Source organism: Bos javanicus, chromosome 3 (genome assembly GCF_032452875.1).
Source record: "Bos javanicus breed banteng chromosome 3, ARS-OSU_banteng_1.0, whole genome shotgun sequence".
In the NCBI taxonomy this organism is placed as follows: domain Eukaryota; kingdom Metazoa; phylum Chordata; class Mammalia; order Artiodactyla; family Bovidae; genus Bos; species Bos javanicus.
Window position 1 is genome coordinate 110,679,525 of NC_083870.1, and position 25,801 is coordinate 110,705,325.

At 36.2% G+C, this 25,801-nt stretch overlaps 1 protein-coding gene and 2 pseudogenes across 7 annotated transcripts in view; all 3 read right to left on the reverse strand.

The window, feature by feature from the left end:
• The window catches only part of ZMYM4 (zinc finger MYM-type containing 4), a 164,866-nt gene that overhangs the window by 103,386 nt on the left and 35,679 nt on the right, over window positions 1-25,801 (reverse strand). For all 7 annotated transcript variants that reach the window (XM_061412549.1, XM_061412550.1, XM_061412551.1 and 4 more), the window contains one exon: window positions 14,898-14,943. In XM_061412549.1, coding sequence (XP_061268533.1) covers window positions 14,898-14,943 — 46 coding nt within the window. The remainder of the gene's footprint in view (window positions 1-14,897; window positions 14,944-25,801) is intronic.
• LOC133245490 (U2 spliceosomal RNA) lies at window positions 6,651-6,809 on the reverse strand (annotated as a pseudogene).
• On the reverse strand, window positions 17,270-18,196 carry LOC133244866 (large ribosomal subunit protein eL6-like; annotated as a pseudogene).

A 25,801-nucleotide genomic window follows, 5' to 3' on the forward strand; every position in this document is an offset into this window, starting at 1 on the left:
GATGCTTATATCTTTCCTTTTCTTCTTTGCTTTTCACTTCTCTTCTTTTCACAGCTATTTGTAAGGCCTCCCCAGATAGCCATTTTGCTTTTTTGCATTTCTTTACCATGGGGATGATCTTGATCCTTGTCTCCTATACAATGTCATGAACCTCTGTCCATAGTTCATCAGGCACTCTATCTATCAGATCTAGGCCCTTAAATCTATTTCTCACTTCCACTGTATAATCATAAGGGATTTGATTTAGGTCATACCTGAATGGTCTAGTGGTTTTCCCTACTTTCTTCAATGTAAGTCTGAATTTGGCAATAAGGAGTTCATGATCTGAGACACAGTCAGCCCCCTGTTTTTGCTGACTGTATAGAGCTTCTCCATCTTTGGCCGCAAAGAATATAATCAATATGATTTCGGTGTTGACCATCTGGGGATGTCCATGTGTAGAGTCTTCTCTTGTGTTACTGGAAGAGGGTGTTTGCTATGACCAGTGTGTTCTCTTGGCAAAACTCTATCAGCCTTTGCCCTGCTTCATTCTGTACTCCAAGGCCAAAGTTGCCTGTTACTCCAGGTGTTTCTTGACTTCCTACTTTTGCATTCCAGTCCCCTATAATGAAAAGGACATCTTTTTTGGGTGTTAGTTCTAAAAGGTCTTGTAGGTCTTCATAGAACCGTTCAACTTCAGCTTCTTCAGCGTTACTGGTTGGGGCATAGACTTGGCTTACTGTGATATTGAATGGCTTGCCTTGGAAACGAACAGAGATCATCATTCTGTCATTTTTGAGACTGCATCCAAGTACTGCATTTCGGACTCTTTTGTTGACCATGATGGCTACTCCATTTCTTCTGAGGGATTCCTGCCCGCAGTAGTAGATATAATGGTCATCTGAGTTAAATTCACCCATTCCAGTCCATTTTAGTTGGCTGATTCCTAGAATGTCAACGTTCACTCTTGCCATCTCTTGTTTGCGCACTTCCAATTTGCCTTGATTCATGGACCTAACGTTCCAGGTTCCTATGCAATATTGCTCTTTACAGCATCGGACCTTGTTTCTATCACCAGTCACATCCGCAACTGGGTATTGTTTTTGCTTTGGCTCCATCCCTTCGTTCTTTCTGGAGTTATTTCTCCACTGATCTCCAGTAGCATATTGGGCACCTACCAACCTGGGGAGTTCCTCTTTCAGTATCCTATCATTTTGCCTTTTCATACTGTTCATGAGGTTCTCAAGGCAAGAATACTGAAGTGGTTTGCCATTCCCTTCTCCAGTGGACCACATTCTGTCAGACCTCTCCACCATGACCTGCCCGTTGGGTCGCCCCACAGGGCATGGCTTAGTTAGGGCAGGGCACGTCCAAGGAGCGGTGGCTTCACGGGTGCAGGAGGGCCTAGAGGAGCTACTCCACGTTCAAGGTCAGAAGGGGTAGCAGTGAGGAGATACCCCTCATCCAAGGTAAGGAGCAGCGGCTGCACTTTGCTGGAGCAGCCGTGAAGAGATACCCCACGTCCAAGGTAAAAGAAACCCAAATAAGACGGTAGGTGTTGCAAGAGGACATCAGAGGGCAGACACACTGAAACCATAATCACAGAAAACTAGTCAATCTAATCACACGGACCACAGCTTTGTCTAACTCAATGAAACTATTTCTATCTAATCATCTATAAAATAAAAGATTCATATCCAGAATATGTAAAAAACCCTTATAATAATATAATAGAAAAAACAAACCAACAATTCAAAAAATGGGCAAAGACTTGGGACACTTTACAAAGGAAACATTTTAAGAAAGGCTAATACACACACTGAAAAAATGTTTGAAATCATTAGTCTGCAGGGAAATGTAAATTAAAACCATAAACAGTTGCCACTATCCATCCTTCAGTTCAGTTGTTCAATCGTGTCCAACTCTTTGCGACCCCATGAGTGCAGCATGCCAGGCTTCCCTGTCCATCACCAACTCCAGGGGCCTGCTCAAACTCGAGTTCGGGATGCCATCCAACCATCTCATTCTCTGTTGTCCCCTTCTCCTTCCGCCTTCAATCTTTCCCAGCATCAGGGTCTTTTTCAGTCAGTCAGTTCTTCACATCAGGTGGCCAAAGTAGTGGAGCTTCAACTTCTACATCAGTCCTTCCAATGAATATTTAGGACACATTTCCTTTAGGACTGACTCATTTGATTTCTTTGCAGTCCAATGGACTCTCAACAATCTCTTCCAACACTACAGTTCAAAAGTATCAATTCTTCAGCACTCAGCTTTCTTTATAGTCCAACTCTCACATCCATACACGACTACTGGAAAAACCATAGATTTTGACTAGACAGACCTTTGTCAGCAAAGTATCCATCCTTTCCCTTACTTTTTAGAAAGAGTTTATTGATGGGAACCAGCTTTTTTATGTCTTTTTGAATTTGTTATACAATATTTTTTATGTGGACAATATTTTTTATGTGGTTAATATTTTGGTTTTTGGGCCCCTAGGCATGTGGGATCCTAGCACCCTGAGCAGCGATTGAACCTGCACTGCCTGCATTGAAAGGCAGAGTTTTAATCACTGGACTGCCAGGGAAGTCCCTCCTTCCCACTTTTAAAATAATTATAACCTAAAAGGAAAAGACCAGTTAAGTGAAATGAACAAACTACTTGAAAACATAACAAACCTGACACAAGAGTAAATATATAAATAATCCTGTATTTATTGAAAATTTTGAATTCATAACTTAAAACCTCACAGCACAGAGTAGGAAATGGCAACCCACTCCAGTATCCTTGCCTGGAAAATTCGACGGACAGGGGAGCCTGGTGGGCTACAGTCCATGAGGTCGCAAAGGTCAGACACAACTGAGTGACTTTCACTTTCAAAAGAAAGAATGAGAAAGAAAAAAAAATCACTAACTAACAGTCACATATTTGGTTCTGAAGGACAACTGTTATTTGATACTGTTTTGATTTCTGGAGATCAGATTTTTTAGTACTCATGCATAGGTTTTCTTCTTTCCTTTAGTATTAAAGGACAAAGTTGAAAGAGTATTCTATATACCTAGGAAAATTAAAGTGCATACCAAATGCATATTCAATCTCATAAGGACTGATTTATTAGTTCTTGCACACCCTTGTGAAAAGTGCATGATGCGCCAGGTCCCTTGGAGGCACATTCATTCTCACAGAAAAGAGTAGCACTTCAGGGTCAGGAACTGAGGTTTCATGGTGAGAAGTTCTACAACAGACATCAAAAATATTTTGGAAAACAATTATGCTCAAAATTTTAAAATAAATGGGAAATGTATGCCTTTAAAAACAAAAACAAAAAACCTCATACCAAGAAATCTGTAAGCCAAGGTGGTTTTCCTATGAATTCTATAAAACATTTAATGAAGATATAACTCTAGCTGTACACAAAGTCTGTCAGAAAAAATCCTTAATGAAATATTAGCAAATTGAGTTCAGTAATATATAAATATTCTTCGGCCATTCCTTGTAAAATGGGGAGTTTTTAATGTAATAAAGCCTTAGCAAATGTGACTGAAACCAACAATAATTATCCCTAAGTGATAAAATATGAGAACTATTACACTTAACAAAAATAAGATATTTAAGAATAAATGATAGAAGAAAAACACAATACAGTTACTTGAAAGCAACTCTAAAAATTAAGTAAATGGCATAAATCAAAATCTGTATTAAAATCTAGTTTGTTTCTAAACAGAAAAATATAGTAAAATACTGATTCTCCCAAAAAATAACATATAAATGTATGTATTTTCAATCAGAATTCCAAAAGACTATTTTCAGATATTCAATAAATCATATTAAAATTTAGTGGGTAAAGAGCCTAAAGAAAAGCTTTAACAGATTAAAACTAAGACACTGGCTTGACAGAGCAGAGCAAAGCCAATACCTCAAATCCAAAAAGTATACAGTATTAACATATTTTTATAATAATACATACTATTAATGAAATCACTGAAGATAATATAGCAATAAATACATGTTTATGATAAATATTACTATGTAAATGTTAACAGAATGTAAAAGAAATTCAGAAAAAGATTCCCACATATATATGACTTAAATACATCTCAGTAGTGCCAATTGAGTTCACTGATGAATATCAACTATTTAGATGAAAAGATAAGTTATTTAATATATGTTACCACAAGTAATTACTCATCTGAAAAAACTGTACCCCAATCTTATCCTGCATACAAAAATAAATATCAAATTAAGTAAGATTTAAATGCTAAAATATAAAATAAAAAGCTTACAAGATAATCTTTATAGATTATAAAATTTTATTGAAAGGCAATAAAGAATTAAATAAATAAAAAGACACACAAAGTTCACAGTCAGTCAATATCATAAACATGCCAATTGTCTGTTGATCGACAGACTCAAAAAACAGTCCATCAAAATTCTGCTCTTACAATTTTGTTTTGTTAGCTACTTGGTAAAGTATTTCTAAAATGAACAGTAACAAGAATAGGTGATACATTCCTGAAGAAAAATTTTCAAGGATATGTGAACTATCAGGTTATCAAACAAGACTTATTGCAAAGCTAAATTAATTAAAAGAACATGGCACAGAAATAAACAAAAATTCCACTGGACAATGTGGGGGAAAGCCCATAGGTATACACTACAGAATAGCTTTTCAAGTAACTGTGTGAAGAAAACAGTATTTGATGATTGGTAATGAGATAATTTGTTAGTATTATGGCAAGAAATAAATTAATTCCCTAACCCAAACCATAAAACAGTTGAAACACTTAACTCTATAAGAATTCAAAGAGCTATGTGTTAAAGGTAAAACCAATGAACATTTTAGGAAACAACATGAAATATACTTCTGATGTCAGCCTAGAAAAGGTTTATCTAAATAAAATTTTTTAAAAATCAAATCATAAAAGACTCTAATATTTATTATCATTCAAATATATTAAAATTAATTTCAGCTTATGCAAAGACTTATTAGGTCAGTCATGAGTTAGGAAAATTCATTTTTAATATTTATAACTGACATGTTTCTTCTTTAGGATACTTAGAGAACTCCTACAATGCAGTTAAGAAAAGGTCAGCAGTGCAACAGCAAATGGGCAACAGATTTTGCAGTAGAGGAACCAGAAAGAGCCAAAAACATGAAAAAATATTCAACTAAATTATTAATCAGTTAAATATAAATATTTTAAAAATGAATTCCATGTTATACCTGCTATGCTATGCTATGCTATGCTAAGTCACTTCAGTCATGTCCGACTCTGTGCAACCCCATAGACGGCAGCCCACCAGGCTCCCCCGTCCCTGGGATTCTCCAGGCAAGAACACTGGAGTGGGCTGCCATTTCCTTCTACTATAATTACAAAATATTTAAGTCTAGTAATAAGTGTTGCCCAGATGCATAGTGACCAAAACTCTAAACAATGGTAGAAATATAAACAAATGAAAACAGTAAATTTTGCAGTTCTAGTAAGTTGAGAATGTACACATCCAATGCCTGAGCAATCACCTTCCATATGCACTCTAGAGCAGGGGTATGTAAATTATGTCTGAATGCTAAATCCAAAAGCCACCTGTGTCCTATCTACATAACCCATGAGCTAAGAATGATTTTCACATTTTTAAACAGTTAAAAAACTAAAAAGACACATGAAAATAATGTTAAATTCAAAATTCAGTGCCAATAAAGTTTCACTGGAAACAAACACTAATCTCTTCATGTATTGTCTATGGTTGCTTTCATGCCGAAAAGACAGAAGTGAATATGCTGCAACAGAGATGGCAAAATATCTAAAATATTAACTATCTGGTCTTTTAGAGAAACAGTTAGTCAATTCCTATCCTAAACCAAAAGATTCTAAGTTTGTTTTTTGACAGAGACTCACCATAATAGATTTTACATGAATTCCACACATGATACTTTCTTAAATGAATCCAAAGACATACAAGGATGTTCATAGAGGAAAGACTGGCAATGGAAAAACTAGAAATATCAAGAAGTCTATAAACAGTAAAGCAGATTTTGAAATTGTGATATATTTTAAACAGAAGACCTAAAAGTATAAAACTCCTAAAAAAACACAGGGAAAAACTTTCATTACATTGGAAGAGGCAATACATTTTTGTATATGACACCAAAAGCACAGGCAGAAAAAGCAAAAATAAACAAATGGGACAAACAATTTTTAAAACTTCTGCACATCCAAAGAAACTATCAACAGAGTAAAAGGGCATCACATGGAATGGAATAAAGTATTTGCAAATCATACATCTGATAAGGAATAATACCCAGAATACATAAAGAACTCATAAATCAACAGTAAGAATAAAAAATCAAAAATGATCATAGGACTTGAAAAACACATTTCTGCCAGAACACAAATGGCCAACAAGCATATCAAAAGGTGGTATTTGCAGCATTACTCACATAGACCAAGAGGCAGAAGCAACCCAAATGCCCATCAATAAAACAGATAAACAAAATGTGGTATTAGCCATACAACAGAGTATTACTCATTCTTAAAAAAGAAGAAAACCAAAAAAAAAAAAAAAAGAAGAAGAAAACCCTAATACATGTTACAACACGTAAAAACCTTAAGACGGGAGGGTATTTTTGTTCAATGGGTATAGAAATTTCAGTTTTGCAAGACAAAATAGTTTCAGAGATTTGTTGCACAAAAATGTGAATGTACTTAATATTACGAAACTGTACACTTAAAAATGATTAAGATGGTAAATTCTGCATTATGTGTTTTTTACCACAATTAAACTGATAAGAACAGATACTACACTTGATCTTAGCCAAAAGGCCGAGAAGCGATTTTTACCACAATTAAAAATGAATAAACAGAAATTTATTAGGGTGGGCGTTAATAATGAATTACACATCAGTGATGAATGAATGAGAGCTAAACAATGAATACAGACAAATACCAAGTATAATGAAAAAACAAAGTGGTAACATATAGAATGATTCAAAAATAATACAAAATTCATAAATAAGCAAAACCAAACAATATACTGATCAATAATGAAAATGTGGTTAAAAACTATAAAGACAGGCAAAGAAAAATGGCAATAAATACATATTTATCAATAACAATTATAAATGTCAATGGAGTAAAAGCTGCAATCACAAGACACATGATAGCTGATTGGATAACAAGAATGTACAATCATATTGCCTATAAGAGACCCACTTTAGGGCAAAAGACATGAACAGACTGAAAGTGAGGGAATGGAAACTGCATTTCATGTAAATGGAAATGACAACAAAGTGATAGCAACATTAAAAAAAAAAGATTTTAAAACAAACATCGTAAAGGCAGACAAAGAAGGACACTATATAATAACAAAAGGATCATTAATACAGAGCACCTAAACACATAAAACAGTGTACTAACAGACATAAAAAAGAAACTGAGGGGAACATAACAACAGTAGGGGATTTCAAAACCCCACTGACATCAATGGACAGACTGTCCAAACTGAAAACCAATAAGGCAACAGAAACTCTAAACGATAAAATTCAACACCCATTCATTAAAAACTTACCAAAACAAGTACAAAGGGAACGTATTTCAACATAATAAAAGCTATTTATGACAAACCCACAGTCAATGTAACACCCCACAGTGAAAGCCTAAAAGCCTTCCTGCTAAATTCTCCAACAGTGCAAGCATGTCCACCCTCATCACTTCTCTTCAACACAGTACTGGAAATCTTAGCCACAGCAAAGACAAGAACAAGAAGACATATCCAAATTGGAAGGGAAAAAGTAAAACTGTCACTGTATGCAGATGATACAATATTCATACAAAAAACCCTAAAGACTCCACACAAAACAATTAGAATAAATGAATTCAGCAAGATAATAGGACACAGTTCAATATATAGAAATCTGTTGCATTTCTTTACACTAACAATGAAGTCACAAACAGAAAGTTTAAAAATAATCTCATTTAAAATTGTTTAAACCAAAAAAAAAAGGAATAAACCTAACCAAGCAGGTAAACGACATATGCTGAAAACTATAAAATATTGACATCAGATTTGAAGAATTAATATTGCTAAAATGGCCACACTATACACCACAATCTATTGATTTAATGCAATCCCTATCAAATTATCCATGACATTTTCCACAAACGATCCTAAAAGAAAAAATGATCCTAAAATTTACACAGAATCACAAAGACCGACAATTGCCAAAGCAGTTCAGAGGAAGAAGAACAAAGGTAGAGGAACAACATCCCAGACTTCAGACAATACTGCAAACCTACAGCAATCAAAACATGAAGGTTTTGGCACAAAAACAGATATATGGATCAACAGAACAAAACAGAGAGGCCAGAAATACGACCACATTCCTACAGTCAATTAATCCTCAACAAAGGGGCAATATACAATGGAGAAAAGACAGTCTTTCTAGTAAGTGGTGTTCGGCAAGTTGGACAGTGTCATATAAATCACTAAAGTTAGACCACTCCCGAACACCAGACATCAAAATGGATGCAAAATGACTTAAAAACTTAAAGATAACACATGAAACGTTAAATTCCTAGAGGAGAACATAAGCAAACCATTCTCAGACATAAAATTTTCTTAGATCAGTCTCTCAAGGTAAAAGAAGTAAAAGCAAGAATAAATGGAACCTAACCAAACTTAAAAAGCTTTTGCACAGCAAAGGAAAACCATTAAAAAAAAAAAAAAAGACAACCTACCTACAGAATGGAAGAAAATATTTGCTAACAATGTGACTGGCAAAGGCTTAATTTCCAAAATAAGCAAACACATCATACAACTCAGTATCAAAAAAACAATTCACTCCAAAAAATGGGCATAAGACCTAAACAGACATTTCTCTAAAGACATACAGATGGCCAACAGGCACATGAAAAGATGCTCTGCATAGCTAATTACTAGAAAAATGCAAATCAAAACTACAATGACCTCACACTGGTCAGAATGGCCATCATCAACAAGTTCACAAATAATAAATGCTGGAGAGAGTGTAGAGGAAAAGGAAGCCTCCTACACTGTTAGTGGGAATGTAAACTGAGACAGTCACCACAGAAAACAATCTGAAGTTTTCTTAAAAAACTAAAAAGTTACTATATGATCCAGCAATTCCATTCCTGGACACATATCCAGGAAAGAGGAAACAAATTTGAAAAGATACATGCACACCAATGTTCATAGCAGCATTATTTACAACAGCTAAGACATAGAAGCAAATTAAATGTCCATCAACAGATGAAAGGATAAATGTGATACACAACACACTTCCAGATTCTCCTACTGAGTTTCCAAATCTTCCTAGCCAAGAACCAAGATATTGCAGAACAAAAACAAGACATCTCACGTGTATCGTTTCAGAATATCTGAGCCACAGATCAACAAGCATAATAAAACTGTCGTTTTAAACCACTATGGTGATCTGTTAAGCAGCACATTATCAGTAATAAGAATGCAAATTCAAACTATGCTTTATCTTAAATAATTTAGACAGCAGGCTCTAGAAAACTATTAACTGATTTAAGAAATGACACTAGTGTTAACAAAGTCAAATTTCTAAAATATGCATGTTAGGTACTTAAAATTCTTTCACAAAATAACTGTGAGAAAAGGAGTATTTTCTAAATTAATATTACTTAACATGAAGTTTTGGAGAAGGCAATGGCACCCCACTCCAGTACTCTTGCCTGGAAAATCCCAAGGACGGAGGAGCCTGGTGGGCTGCCATCTACGGGGTTGCACAGAGTCAGACACAACTGAAGTGACTTAGCAGCAGCAGCAGCAACATGAAGTTTAAAGATGTATATATTTAAATTAACAAGTAGTTGAATTAACATGGATCAACAGACACCTGATTTTCATCTATATGTCTAAGACAACATGCACTGTAGAAATTAAAAACTTAAGTGTTGTGATCTTTTCATTGGAAAATGGATGAGAACCCTGTATTTGAATCATCTTATATTTAAACATTTGTCTTATACTTTCAACTCTACCAATCTTTTATACTAGTTATCAACATAAACTAAAATTCATATGCAACTCATGTCTTCCTTTCAGTCTCTAAGTTTTCCTGTCACCACTCAGTTTTAAAGATAACAATCTTAAAATAAAAGTGTAACTTGTTTTCAAATACATATTCCTTTTAGCAACATAGAAATAAAGAAAAAATTAGTTTAAAAACTTAATACAATGCTTAATTCAAAAAAAACTATGTTTTTATTTAATAAACTAGAAAATTATTAAGAATGGTGAGGTGTTTTAAGTTAAAGTCATCTCAGTTTTATACCCATGTTTTTATCTTTAAAGACAACTCTAGGTTTTGATTTCAACATTTTCATAAAGAAGATATTCCTTCAAATGCTGGAAGGACAAAAACAATACTCAGCAATAGGCCATATAAACAGAAATTTTTAAGTAGCTCTGAGGTTTAAAAAAAAAACAACACTGCTCAACTTATTAGTTCTTTTAAAAATTGAACTGCACTGATAAGACAGATGTTTTATAATTCAAACACAAACTGATGTTGACACTCTGTGTGCTCAGTTGCTTCAGCTGTGCCTGACTCTCTGCAACTCTATGGGCTGCAGCCTGTCAGGATCCTTTGTTCATGGCAATTCTCCATGCAATAACACTGGAGTGGGTTGCCACACCCTACTCCAGGGGAATCTTCCGAACCCAGGGATTGAACCCACGTCTCGAACCCACGTCTCCTGTGTCTCCTGAATTGCAAGCGGATTCTTTACTGCTGATAGACGGTACCAAAAACTCGTCATGGTTAACACTCATTAAAATATCTCTAAATTACTTTACAAAATATTCTTTTATTTCTACCGAATAACAATTACTATTCAAGACCTGTGATTCCAGTGAACCAGGGGGCAGTTCAGAAATAGGTAACGAGATTTAAGAGGAGCTTAGAGGAGCTTGGGAGTTAAGATAAACCTGCATTCAAATCCTGGTTGTACCACTTTAAATGATGTCTCTAAGCCTTAGTTTCCTCCTTGGTAACACAGAAACAGCTGTAATATCTTCATCCAGAGGGTTGTTATGGCAGAGATTACACACCTGGTAACAATTCCCTTTCTCTTCATTAAGAGATCCTTAATTTTACTGCTGGACCAACAGGCACAGCTAAAGGACAATCCTAGTTTTCTTCAAAATCAGGATGGCTAATGAAATGGAAACCAATGTATATATGTAGAGTTTCTAGGAAAGTTCTTTAAGAGGCTGATTCCATTGAGAAGTATGCCTTTTTGCCTTCCTCCCTAACCCATCACAAGCTGAAGACACAGCAGGAATCTCAGAACATCAGAGAATGGAAGCCAAACACTAAGGAAGTGATAAAGAAAACCAGAACACCCTGTATTCCTGATAACCAGAGCATTTTTTCATCTAGGCTTTTTTCACATAGAAAATAAGTTTTTCCCAGGTTCGATACACGATACTGGATGCTTGGGGCTAGAGCACTGGGACGACCCAGAGGGATGGTATGGGGAGGGAGGAGGGTTCAGGATGGGGAACACATGTATACCGGTGGCGGATTCATTTTGATATTTGGCAAAACTAATACAATTATGTAAATTTTAAAAATAAAATAAAATTTTAAAAATAAAAAATAAATAAATAAATAAGTTTTTCTATTGTGTTTCTGTTATATCAACACATGGTTGAATCTAATCTACCAGTTATATAATGATCAAGATTTTAAAAAAGTAATACATGTAAAGTTTTTCACAAATAAACTAGTATACTGCAAGTGATCAAAACAATAAGAATAGTTTTTTAATCCAAAGACTGCACACGAAAATTCAACAATGCTCTTATTTTTCCCTTGAAGTTGTCGAGTTTGTTACATTCAATGAACTTTTTCTATCAGTAAGAAAATTAACCACTGGTAAATGACCAAGTGGTTATCTTTGTTATTATCATTTACTCGCCAAGTCGTGCCTGACTCTTTTGCAACCCCATGGACTGTAGCCCACAAGGTTCCTTTGTCCACAGGATTTCCTAGGCAAGAATATCAGAGTGGGTGGCCACTTCCTTCTCCAGGAGATCCTCCCAATCCAGGGACTGAAACTGCACTGGCAGGTGGATTCTTCCCTGGTGGTTACCTTAGAGCCATTCAGTCGATGGAAGTCCTTGATTTAAAGAAGCAGTTATCTAAAAGCATTTTTTAAAAAATCTCTCAACAACCAGGTCCTACTGTATAAACACAGGGAACTATACTCAATATCCTATAAATGGAAATGAATATTAAAAAAATGTATAACACAATCACTTTGCTGTATAACAGAAATTGAGATTGTAAATAAACTATATGTCAATAAAAATTATTTTTGAACTTCTTTCAAACTGCACATAAATAATGTGAAGCAATGGTTAAAGGAACATGAGTTATACATCAGTCATTTCCACTACCAACATGTTACCTTAAAAAATCGACAGTACAATTCTCCAGACAAATGACAAAGTAGAAGGTGGACAACTCTACTTTCTCTTCTGATTTGCATAAAATATTGAAGATTTTTTTTTTCTTTTAAATCTCTTTCATTGAAAACACTATATATTTGGAACGCCAATTTAACTATTTTCATGTTTAAACCAAATTTCCCGAAGTCCTCACTGATAGGGTTACAGTAGCAGACTGTAGTTTGCTGAAAGGTTGCACCCTAGAAGGGCTGAACTTGATTTATAAAACAAATACTTGAAGTTCCCATCCTAGTGGTCTTGGGCAATGAACACACAGTTAGGTCTGGTATTACACAAGACATTTTCAGGCACCTGCCTGAGATACAGTGAATCTCCTTTTTTTCTGGACATCAAGACAAAATGGTAGGCCTCAAACGGCCATCTTTGGAATCAGAAACTTCCAGAATACCATCTATATAGTGGTCTGCCCTTCTCTCTATATGTAGAGGTCTATGTTCCTGAGCTCCCTTATGGAGGCAGAGCAGCCTCCTCTTCCAAGCTAGTTACTTCTCTGCCTTCAACAGCCCCTTAATTATAAACTACCAGAAAGAGGGAGATAAACGGTAATCTTTACCACACCATTTGCATTCAACATTTGGTTTAAAATCCCCTGCTTGCAAACCCCTAGCCTAAAAATGCTTGCAGGGCTGGAGCAAAAAAGAGTACCTGCACCAGAAATACAAATTTCAAACGTTGTGTGTCAAGAGCCACATGGAGCAGCATGCTTAGTACTTTACTGCCTTAAGATTTCTGCTTTAAAACTGTTGGTACTGCAACATCTTTCACAAAAAAAGTATCCAATCAAAAGCATCATTAGAAAGCTATTTGATTAATTACTATTACTATTAATTACTATTTCTGGCATACAGACTTGAGCAAAGGTATATCCAGAAGCAGGAAATCAAAAATTACTTGCTGAACATGAAGCAATGGCTGAGGAATACCTTCTAACAGCATGTTTTACTTTTTGACCCTGTTCCCCCGACCACAGACAACTGGTTCAAAGATACACCAGCTGGACCAATTATAATCTTTTTACTAGGAACTTAAAATCTAAAATGGATAAACAAAAAGACTAAAAGTCACTGGAGCATAACTGCTTTTTGGCAGTACTAGAGAGAGCAGGCCCATGATCACGTTTCATTGAGTTCCCTGGAGGAAATGTGTTCTTTATCTCCTCCCTGATATCTGTGAAATACCCCAGTACACTTCTAAATGTTTTTTCTTGAGAAAAGCAAGCAAAAGTCTATTTTTGAAACTTGCATGCAATAAAAAGGACATTTAATAATTAAATCCACTGAAGATCAGGAACGCTAGTTACTTTTCAATATGCAATCTAAAGAACTGTTACCACTCAAAATATATTAACAAACTAATTCCAAAGAGAAGGAAGGTACTACTAGATCCCTTTAGTGAAGGTAAACAGAAAACAAAACAAAAGAAAAGCACATTTCCCTTGCCTTAGGAATTTTAGATGATGAAATTTATCCACCATAAGCAAGTACATGAACATCCTTTGATGATTCATCAATTCTATTCTTAGATTCACTAAACTTACTGTGGCAATCATTTAATGATGTACATAAGTCAAAACATGCCAATTATATCTCAATAAAACTGGAAGAAAAAATTCTATTCTTGGAATTTATTCTACACAAACACTTCAATAAGTAGACAAAAACGTGTACAGAAATGCATACTTAACACTGTTTGTAACAGTAAAAAGTTGAAAATAATATCACACATGTAAAAGAGGAATCTGGTTAACTTACAGTACAGTGAGACAATAAAATACTGAGTACACACTAAAAAGGATAAAATGGGTCCATAAACACTAACAGAAGATGTCCAGGCAGTTGTATGAAAAATGCAAGAACAGTACACTCTTCCCACCCATCACATAAAGATATGTATTTACATTCATAGAAAAAAGTCTGGAAAGATATATATTACACTTTCAAACCAGATTCTCTTTGGAGAATGGTAAAGATAAAGGTTTTTATTTTCTGCTTTATTCATTTTTGTATTATAAAATTGAATGTATTACTTTTATAATCTAAGAAACAAAGTTTCTTTTAAGAAAATCATGTAACAATGGAAAAAATATGAAGAGAGAATTAAGAGACCCTGTAAACAAAGTTTGAGTGATAAGTTCAGCATGATCCACACATATACAAACCATGGCTATATTTCAATAGTAATAACTACAAGAATATTTAAAGAAAAGAGTAAGATTCTTACAAGTCAGATTAACTTTATTAAAACACTAAGATGGTGTGGAAAGATCTAAACCAAATCAAGTTGGACCATCACACTAATTAGCCCTAACTAATCACTGTGATAGATAAATGCCTTCTCTAGACTTTTATTTATTATCTAAGACACCACTGTTTTGGGTTTTTTTTAAGAATGGTACTTACAGTTCTCTACAATTTCATCAAAAACTGCACCAGTTTTCTGCTCAAACTGAAAAAGCAAAAAAAGAAAAGTAACATTATTATCATTCTTCATTCATACTTTTTAGTATCCCTTCTTCCTCCCTTAAGAGCCGTAATCTTCACCCAAAGTATGCAAATTCATAACAATAGAAACAAAAACACTACCAAATAGAGTAAAACAAAAATTTAGTATGGATAAAAGGGTTCTCAGGCCAAAACTTCCAAACCAAAAGTTAAGAGATATATACATACTCTCCCAATTAAAAAAGCTATTTTTTAAGGTTTTATAAAAACTGAAGTATAGTTGATCTACAATGTTTCAGGTATACAACAAAGTGATTTGGAAAAGCTACAAATCACTTTTCTATCACATAACACAAAAGATGATATACATTTGTAATAATAATAAAACACAGCCAACACTTACTGAGAACTTTCAACACTTATTATTAGAACTATGTTAAACTTCTAATCAAAACTGAACAGAACAATCGCATCAATAGGTTTTACTCTCAGGCGAAAGCCAGAAATCTGCTGCTCTTTAAATCAAAGTTAGTCAAATTACAGAAACGATTCCTTTTTGAGTATGTTAGGGCCCAATACAGAAACAGAGCCAAGTATAAAGTAATTTCAGACCTTTAAAACAGACACAGAGAAGGGGAAATCTAAAGCAGAGGGAACTCCACTCAGAAGCTGATAAAGACACAACTAGCATTTTTCACTTCTAGTCTTTAAAGCCCTCCTCATTTTGGCAAGTGTGAGCATTCCAACCTCCTGCCTCCCTACCTACTATTCATCCATGAGGCAAGAAGAGAAGCAACTCTGCTTCATGATAAACCCACTAAACTACAGGTGAGTCTCCCCATTCAAAGGGGAAACTTCAGGGAAAAAGAACTACCTAGCTACCTACATAACTACAAATAAAACACAACAGCTAGCTATAGTAATCAATAATATCTAAGATTCATTGAACAAAAAGACAATCAAGGATCCCAGATTTCTGAAAGAAATTAACTATGTGAAAGAGAAGGTTCAAGAAGAATTAAAGAATAACCACTCCAGGAGGAAACAATTTACAGAAAAGAAGTTTCTACTTTTAAGTGCTGAGATACGTGAGAGGCTACAGATACAAAAACTAAACCCAGATGGCCATGAAAAGGAGACATATGAAAATATTAGCAGACAAGAAAATAAAAATTTTGCTGGGCAAGCTTTTGACAAGAGTTCTAAAAACTTCCAAAAAAAACAAAACAAAAAGTTAGAGTTGAAAGATATTTTATATGAAAACATGAAAGATTAAGCAATTAGGTATAAAAGAAATCTCAAAGGCAAATCCAAGGAAGAGAACAATAAACAGGTGAAATAATAGAAGAAAATTTCCCTGAACTAAATAAATGGATATTTGAGACTGAATGGGTATACCAAATACCAAAGAGAAAGTGGGGGGCAGGAAGGCACATCCTGGTGAAATCTCAAAATTTCAAAAAGAAAACAAAAAGAAAAATAAAAAATTATCATGCAGATGATTCATTAAACACATTTAACATAACTGAATTCAACTATATAAACAGTGAAAAAGGAAAGAAACAGTAAAGGCCACTTTACCTACCATTCCACTCAATGAGCTATGTGAATAAAAGGGAAACGGGAGACATGACTCTGCAAGCCAAAGAATGAAAGCACTGGGCTACACTGAAAAGGGGTTTGAGTGTCTGAAGAAAATGCATTTTTTGGACAACACTGCCTTTTTCTTTTTCTGGTGATGAAAATGATCTAAAACTGATGTGGTTGCACAACTGTGAAAATACAACTATTGAATTATATGCTTTAAATGGGTGAATTGCATGACATATGAACTACATCTCTATTAAGCTGTTCTAAAAACACATTAAGAAAACTATTTCCATGAAGTCTTGCATATTAAAAACTGAAAGGCACAACTGAAACAAGAGTAACTAGGGAAACGGTATGTCAGCATATGCCAGTATTTTTTAAACAGAAATTTTCAAAATATATATTCAAATCCATTAAATAAATAATATTTTCAATACATTGAAGCCCCTCAAGTACAATTTCCAGTGTTATGTGGTTATCTCCTTTTAATGTTAGCCTCTCTGTGTATTTGAACTTCTTACTATGGTAGAGCTTCAATTAAGGGAGAATCTACTTTTGACTCACTTTGATTTTGTTTTTGTTTTTCTTATTTACAGAATTTTATTTTACCTTGGAGTATAGTTGATTTACTATAGTGAAATGGAGAACACTCCCACCAACAGTGTAGAAGGATTCACTTTTCTCCATCCCCTCTCTGGCATTTATTGTTTGTAGACTTTTTCTTTTTTTGAAATGACAAGTTATTTAATTAGGTTCTTTGCAAGAAGTTCAGAACACTACTTTGTGAGGATAAATTCCATTTGTGAGAGCAAACACGGAGCGGAGGTAGCCCTGGAGCTGAGGGACAGCTTTGATTCTTCGCAGAATTTGTGAGTCCACAGCTTTCTGATCAACCTTGCGCTGCTCTGTGATCTCGTATTTCTCTCTCTCTGTGTCGAAGATCTCGCCCTCCTCGTGTCTGGGTTTACGCAGCTTCTTCTTCTTGAAGTGTCAGTGAGATGTTCGGGGATTTTCACACCACTGATATCGATTTTGGTGAAGGTGGCAATGACAAATTTCTGGTGTGTTCTACGCAGAGGAACTCGATTGGGGGATAGAGGCCCAGTCACAAGTAGCAAGCCACTGACCAGCTGCTTCAAGAAAACGACCCTCTTGCCTCTGTGGCGCCCAGTGAGGATGATCAGAATGGTTCCAGGAGTGATGCTGGCACGCAGCTTCCTCACATGCTTACTGAAGGGTTTTTTGCCATGACTCAACAGTTTTCGAGGCACATCTTCAGTAGGGTAATACCTACGCATTTTGCGAAGTTTGACCACTCGGGTACCACCATTCTTGTCTCCACCAACTGGTTTTGTGACAGTAGCAAGAACACGAACCTTCTTTTTCTTTTCAACCTTGGATTTAGCTGCTGAATACTTTCTCTTGTACAAGGCCTTTCTGGAGTACATGGCTGATCGGGAATATCTGCCAATTCCTCTGACCAGGACAGGATTTCGGCTGCAGTGGGGCTTCCCCTTCTTAACTTTCTTCACCTTTTCCACCTTTTTAGCCTTGTTGCCAGCATCAGCCTTCTTGGCTTCAGGTTTTTTCTCCTTAGTATCTGGCTTCTCAGCCTTTTCACCCGCCATCTTGCAAGATGGGAAAGAACCGTTTGTAGACTTTTTCATGAGGCCATTCTGACTGGTGTGAGGTCTGACTGGTGTGAGGTCACTTCACTATAATTTTGATTTAATTTCTCTAATATGCAGTGATGTTATATACAATAGAATATTACTCAGCCATAAAAAGGAACAAATTTGTGTCAGTTCTAGTGAGGTAGATGAACTTAGAGTTTGTCATACAGAGTGAATTAAGTCAAAAAGAGAAAAAGAAGTATCGTTTATTAACACATATATATGGAATCTACAAAAATGGTCCCTTAGAGAAGGAAATGGCAACCCACTCTAGTATTCTTGCCTAGAAAATCCAATGGACAAAGGAGCCTGGTGGGCTAGTCCATGGGGTCACAGAAGAGTCAGACAAAACTTACCTACTAAACAACAACAGAAAAATGGTACTAAGGAACCTATCTGCAGGGCAATAATAGAGAAGCAGACATAGAGAAAAGACTTGTGGACACAGCAGGGGAAGAAGGCAGGATGAATTGAGAGAACAGCATTGAAACATATATATTATCATATGTAAAACAGATCTGTATGATGCAGGGAGCTCAACTTGGTGCTCTGTGACAACCTAGCTGGGTAGGATGGGGTGGGAAGTAGGAGGGAGGTTCAAAAAGGAAGGAACAGTCTTATACCTATGGCTGACTCATGCTGATACATGGCAGAAACCAACACAACATTGTAAAGCAATTATCCTCCAAGTAAAACTAAATAAATTTTTTAAAAACCCATAATAGTGATGTTGAGCATCTTTTCATGTGTCTGTTGCCTATCCGCATGTATTCTTTGGAGAAATGTCTAATTTAGATCTTCTGCTAGTTTTTTGATTGGGTTGTTTGCCTTTTTGATCTTTTAATTCAAATCTGTTGGTGACTGCTCACTTAACACTAACACTACTCTCAAATATGGACTACATCGGAACTGCAGAACACCTGCTTGGCCTAAAATCTAACATTGGGGTGACAACAAATGTACAAGTAAGACTATAATACGGTGGTTTTGCTAAATGTGTCTGGGTGCTTCTTGTCTAACCTGTATATTTACAAATAAGAATTAGATATAAACTGTAATTTAGCTTTGAATAATGTATTACTCAATCCTCAAGTTTCATAAAAGATTTAACTGGACTTAAAAGCCAAGCTGATTTTAAGAATCTGTAATAATTATTCTGTATAGGCAAGGATTTTCTCAATACCACAAAACCTAATATTAAAAAAATAAACAAATGAATATGGATATTAACTTAAGACAAAAAATACCAGTTCATTTTTAGTTACCAAAATAGTCTTATGGGTTCTACCCCTTTCAAAACATGTAACTGTTGCATATTTAAACTTATAAAATAAATGCTACAACTTTAAGGGATTTTTACTTTCAAATTTCTTTACCCATAAAATAAAGATATAGTGATACCTACACTTCCCAGAATTGTTAGCATGATTAAATGAAAAGCATTTAGCATATGATTAGCAAATCATAAATATGCAGTGAAAGTGTTAGTCACTGAATCGTGTCCAACTCCCACCAGGCTCCTCTGACCACAGAATTCTACCGGCAAGAATACTAGAATGGATAGCCATTCCCTTCTCTAGGGTATCATCCTGACCCAGGGATTGAACCCATCTCCTATATCACAGGCAGATTCTTTACTGTCTGAGCCACCAGGGAGCAATAAGATGACATTAATAAAAGATATCCTCCCTTATCTTAAAATTTAGGATTCACTACAACATTTGTTTGTAAAAATGTATCCACTGCTTAAAATTAAAGGAAAGCACTGGGGAAATGACTTATCCCTCTTTATTCCAAAAATTAAGCACTGGGAATAAAGTATATTTTTACTTACCAAATAGAACACTAAAGTTCCCTAACCCTAGAGGGAGCTAAAAATCCCAATATACTGTGAATTGATAAATACCACCCATGACCACCTGCGGGAAAAAATTAAAACATTTAAAAAATTACAGAGGGAATTCCCTGGCAGTCCAGGGTTAGGACACTACATTTCCACTGCAAGGGAACCAGATTCCATCCCTGGTTGGGGAACTAAATCTGCACACAGTGTGGTGTGGGCAAAAAAAACCCACAGAAATTTATTGAATCCTGGACCAATAATTTTTATTTTAAAATGTTAATTCTCTCTTTTATCCACCATGTGTGTGTTAGTTGCTCAGTCATGTCCTACTCTTTGCAATCCCATGGACTGTAGCCGACCAGACTCCTCTGTCCATGGGATTCTCCAAGCAAGAATGCCATAGGAGTGCGTTGCCACTGCCTTCTTCAGGGGATCTTCCGAACCCAGGGATCGAACCCAGATCTCCTGAATTGCAGGCAGACTCGTGCACTGCATGCAGATTCTTTACCAACTGAGCTATGAGGGAAATCCACCATACAATTTTGCAAATTCTCTGGACATAACTGCTAAAATACCTAATACCATAAACACCTTTCTCAAACTGGTTTTAATATCTGCAACAATTTAAGAGTTTATATGATAAACTTATTCAGTGAAAACTAAACCAAAAGCTCTATTTTCAGGAAGTTGAATCTGGATTTTTCAATGATTAAGTAGAGACTGAAAACTGTCAAATGTCTTTCACTGTCTTCTTCTCTAAAATTTACTCTTTTCACCACTGATTCCTTTTTTTCATTTCAGTAGGAGCCCCAACACCCCAGAATTCAAAGAACTCTCAAAATATTTTCTGCCATTCAATTGGGCTTCCTTGGTGGCTCATTCATAAAGAATCTGCCTGCAATGCAGGAGATGTAGGTTTGATTCCTGAGACAGGAAGATCACCTGGAGAAGGAAATGGTAACCCACTCCAGTATTCTTGCCTGGGAAATTCCATGATCAGAGGAGCCTGGCGGGCTACAGTCCATGGGGTTGCAAGAGTTGGACATGACTTACCTACTAAAACCACCACCCGCTTCAACTGATCGTAAGAACTATCGTTTCTATTTCTAACACATCTTCAGTTTTAGATAAATCTTAACTTTCCATGATTAGCTAACCTATAGAGGAGGTCAAGAAAGAAACAGAAACTGTTCCATAATTTGATTTCTGAAGGATAACTAAGAATTAAGTGAAAAGATAGAAGAAAAGATTCAAGAGAAGAACAGCAAATGTAAAGGTTCTTAGCAGGAAAAAAACTGAAAATTCAAACAACAGAAAGGCTAGGTGGGTAAGAATTCTGGGACTAAAGCAAGTCAGCACTGTAAGACAAAGCTGATGACAAATCATGGGCCAAACAATGGACATTCTTTATGGAAAGGGTGACCACATATTCCAGTTAGCCCAAAGCATCGCAGCTTATGCCTACTATCCCGATGTAATCATTAACATGCTCCCTTTCACTCTCAAAACTGTCTCAGTTTGTCACCCTAAGTATTAGTCATGTTTAGACGCTGGACTTTATCCTAAGTAAAAACACTGAAGGAGATAGTAGAAAGGAGATCTAAGTTCTGAAAACAATTACTCTGGTTATGGCGTAAGGTTATTTATTATTCCTCACTAAAGTTCTCATCATACCATTCCCATACTATTGTCTTCCAACTGGGAATGAGTTCTACCTGATGAAATTCCAATGCTTACTTTTCTTGTGGGGTGGAGGGCGGCAGGGGAAGAGGTGCTACTCAGCTTTCAGGATCTTACTTCCCCAACCAGGGACTGAATCCAAGTCACCAGTAGTGGAAGCCCAGAGTCCTAACCACTAGACTGCCAGGGAATTCTCTTCAATAATTATTTAAAATAAAGCTCTTTGATACTTCCCTGGTGGCTCAGACAGTAAAGCGTCTGTCTACAATGTGGGAGACCTGGGTTTGATCCTTGGGTCGGGAAGTTCCCTGGAGAAGGAAAAGGCAACCCACTCCAGTACTCTTGCCTAGAAAATCCCATGGACGGAGGAGCCTAGTGTCCATGGGGTCGCAAACAGTCGGAAACGACTAAGCGACTTCACTTGCACTTTCTGATAAACCATTTATAAGTCCTGACTTCTCTGTAGCACTACATTTATATTTCATTTACAGTTACTTGTGGCACAGTTAACATATATGTGTCAGTATCACTTTCTAGATAAATCTTTTTCATCTTGGGATACCTACAGGTCCTAGCATATTGTGTTGTATCTCCTTTCTGTATCTTTTTTATTAACTGAATACCGTAACTCTGCATCTCTCAATATTTGTTATACAAAACCTGCAAGAGGCCCTAAGTGAAAAAAAGAGTTCTGTGATCAGATATTCTTTCCAAATACAGTATTACAGAACTCTTCCACTACTTGGCATAAAGTTTTATTCATCATCCTCCATTTGGTAGGAAAAAGATGTTATCTCATTTAAGTTTGTATTTTGCTGTTTTATTTACATTCATTTATTTTCATTTTCATTTTTGAAGAACCTATAACATATAGTTATTATATAATATATAATAATATAGTTATTAACTGTGATTATCAATTCTATCAACTGTCTGACTTCAGAATTTTTTAAATGACCTGAGTCAATGGTTCACAAACCAGAATGACGAGTGGTCAACACTTAGCAAGAAAAACTGATATGAGGTATGAAGAAAATCAATAAAATGTTATACAGACAAAACAGAAATATCAATAAAGAGAAAATACATAAAGAAACCAAAAAAGAAATTCTAGAGACAAAAAGTTCAATATCTAAAAGGAATTCACTAAATGGATTCAAAGGCAGATTTAGGCAAACAAAAGAATCATCAAGCTTGAAGACAGAACAATGGAAATTATCAAGTCTGAGGAAAAGAAAGAAAACTGATAGAAGAAAAATAAACACGGTAAGGAACCTATAGGACACAAAGCAGTGTACCAACATATGCATTGTGGGAGTCCCAGAAGCAGAAAGAGCAAAATGGGGCAGATAGAATATCTGAAAAATTAATAATTGAAAACGTCCCCAAATTTGATGAAAAACACGAACATAAATGTCCAAGAAGCTCTACAAACACCATGTAAAGATAAACTCAAAGAGATCCACATAAAGACACTTTGAACAGCCAAAGATAAAGAGAAAATCTTGAAAGCAGCAAGACACAACTGGCTCATCACACACAAGGTGTCCACAGTAAGTATGTAAGCAGGGTTGGATGGCATCACTGACTCAATGGACATGAGTTTGAGTAAACTCCGGGAGTTGGTGATGGACAGGTAGGCCTGGCACGCTGCAGTCCACAGGGGCACAAAGAGTCGGACATGACTCAGTGAAAGAACTGAACTGAACTCATTAGAAAGACTGTATGCCAGCAGGCTGATATATTCAAAATGTTAAAAGAAAAAGCAGATAACCAAGAATCTTCTATTCGGTAAAACTCTCCTTCAAGGAGAAATTAAGACATTACCAAATAAATAAAGCCTGAGAAAGTTCATACTACTGAAGGACAATGAAATGAAAGGGCAATAGAAAGTAATTCACATACTGGGCATATACTTTGAGGAAACCGTTAACTGAAAAAAATTCATGCACCTCAATGATCATTGCAGCATTATTTACAATTCCTAGGACGTGGAAGCAACCTAGATGTCCATCATCAGATAAATGGATAAAGAAGTTCTGGTACATGTACACAATGGAATATTACTCAGCCATAAAAAGGAACATATTTGACTCAGTTCTAACAAGATGGATGAACCTATACAGAGTGAAGGAAGTCAGAAAGAGAAAACAAATATTATATATTAATGAAAACATATGGAGTCTAGAAAGATAGTGCTGATGAACCTACCTGCAGGGCAGCAATGGAGATGCAGACATAAAGAACAGACTTGTGGAAACAGCAGGAAAGGAGAAAGTGGGGCAAATTAAGAGAGTTGCACTGACACATATACAGTACCATATATAAAACTAGATAGCGGAAATTTACTGTATGAAGCGGGGAGCTCAAATCTGATGCTCTGTATGATAACTTAGAGGGGTGGGAATGGGGTGGGAGGGAGGTTCAAGAGGGAGGGGATATACATAACCTATGGCTGATTCATGTTGATATATGGCAGAAACCAACACAATATTGTAAAGCAATTATCCTCCAATTAAAAATAAAGAAAATTTAAAAATAATTTTACAAAATAATATAGTAATTCACAGCCATATGAAAAAATAAAGATCTTAATAAAGGTAAATATATGGGCAATTAAAAAACTTAGAATTACTGTAATTTTGGTTTATAACTCAAGTCATTTTTCTACATAATTCAAGACATTAATGAAACTTAAAATTCTTACTTTATGTTTTTAGGCACATGATGTATAAAGATATGATCTGCATGGGTCCACTTATCAGATCAGATCAGTCGCTCAGTCGTGTCTGACTCTTTCTGACCCCATGAATCACACCACGCCAGGCCTCCCTGTCTATCACCAACTCCCAGAGTTCACTCAGACTCACGTCCATCGAGTCAGTGATGCCATCCAGCCATCTCATCCTCTGTCGTCCCCTTCTCCTCTTGCCCCCAATCCCTCCCAGCATCAGAGTCTTTTCCAGTGAGTCAACTCTTCTCATGAGGTGGCCAAAGTACCGGAGTTTCAGCTTTAGCATCATTCCTTCCAAAGAAATCCCAGGGCTGATCTCCTTCAGAATGGACTGGTTGGATCTCCTTGCAATCCAAGGGACTCTCAAGAGTCTTCTCCAACACCACACTTCAAAAGCATCAATTCTTCGGCGCTCAGCTTTCTTCACAGTCCAACTCTCACATCCATACATGACCACAGGAAAAACCATAGCCTTGACTACCTGGACCTTTGTTGGCAAAGTAATGTCTCTGCTTTTGAATATGCCATCTAGGTTGGTCTGCATTTTTTTTAACAGTACATACTACAGTACTACACAGATATGGAAAAATCACAGACACAGAGGGCCAACTATAAATTCCATGTGGGGTGCTCCACTGCATGGAGGGCTGGTGCCCCAACCCCCATGCTGTTCAAAGGTCAACTGTATTTACAAATCTCCTTTTTGATAAAGGATACTGAGAATATATAGAAAACTCCTAAAACCTACAAGAAAACCACCCCAATTCAAAAGCAGGACTTCCCTAGCAGTCCAATGGTTAAGACTCCATGCTTCAACTGCAAGGGGTGTGGGTTCATTTCCTGGTTGGGGAACTATGATCCCACATGCTGTGTGGTGTCACCAAAAATTAAATTTGATTTAAAAAAACAGGGGCAAAGGACTTGAACAGATATTTCTCCCAAGAAAATATACAGATGGCCAATAAGCAGGAGAACAGATACTCAATGCCCCTAATTACTTGAAAAATGCAAATCAAAACTACAATGAGATATGACCTCAAGCTCATTAGGAAGGAAATCGCAAACCACTCCAGTATTCTTGCCTGGAAAATCCCACGGATGGAGGAGCCTGGCAGGCTACAGTCCATGGGGTCACAAAGAATCGGACACGACTGAGCGACTTCCACTTTCACTTTTCAGAAAGAAGAAAAATTACACCACGTGGAAATCAAGGTAAACCCAAAGGAATGAGGGATTCCCTGGTGGCTCAGATGGTAAAGAGTCTACCTGCATTGCGGGAGACCCAGGTTCAATCCCTGGGTCGGGAAGATCCCCTGGAGAAGGAAATGGCAACCCACTCCAG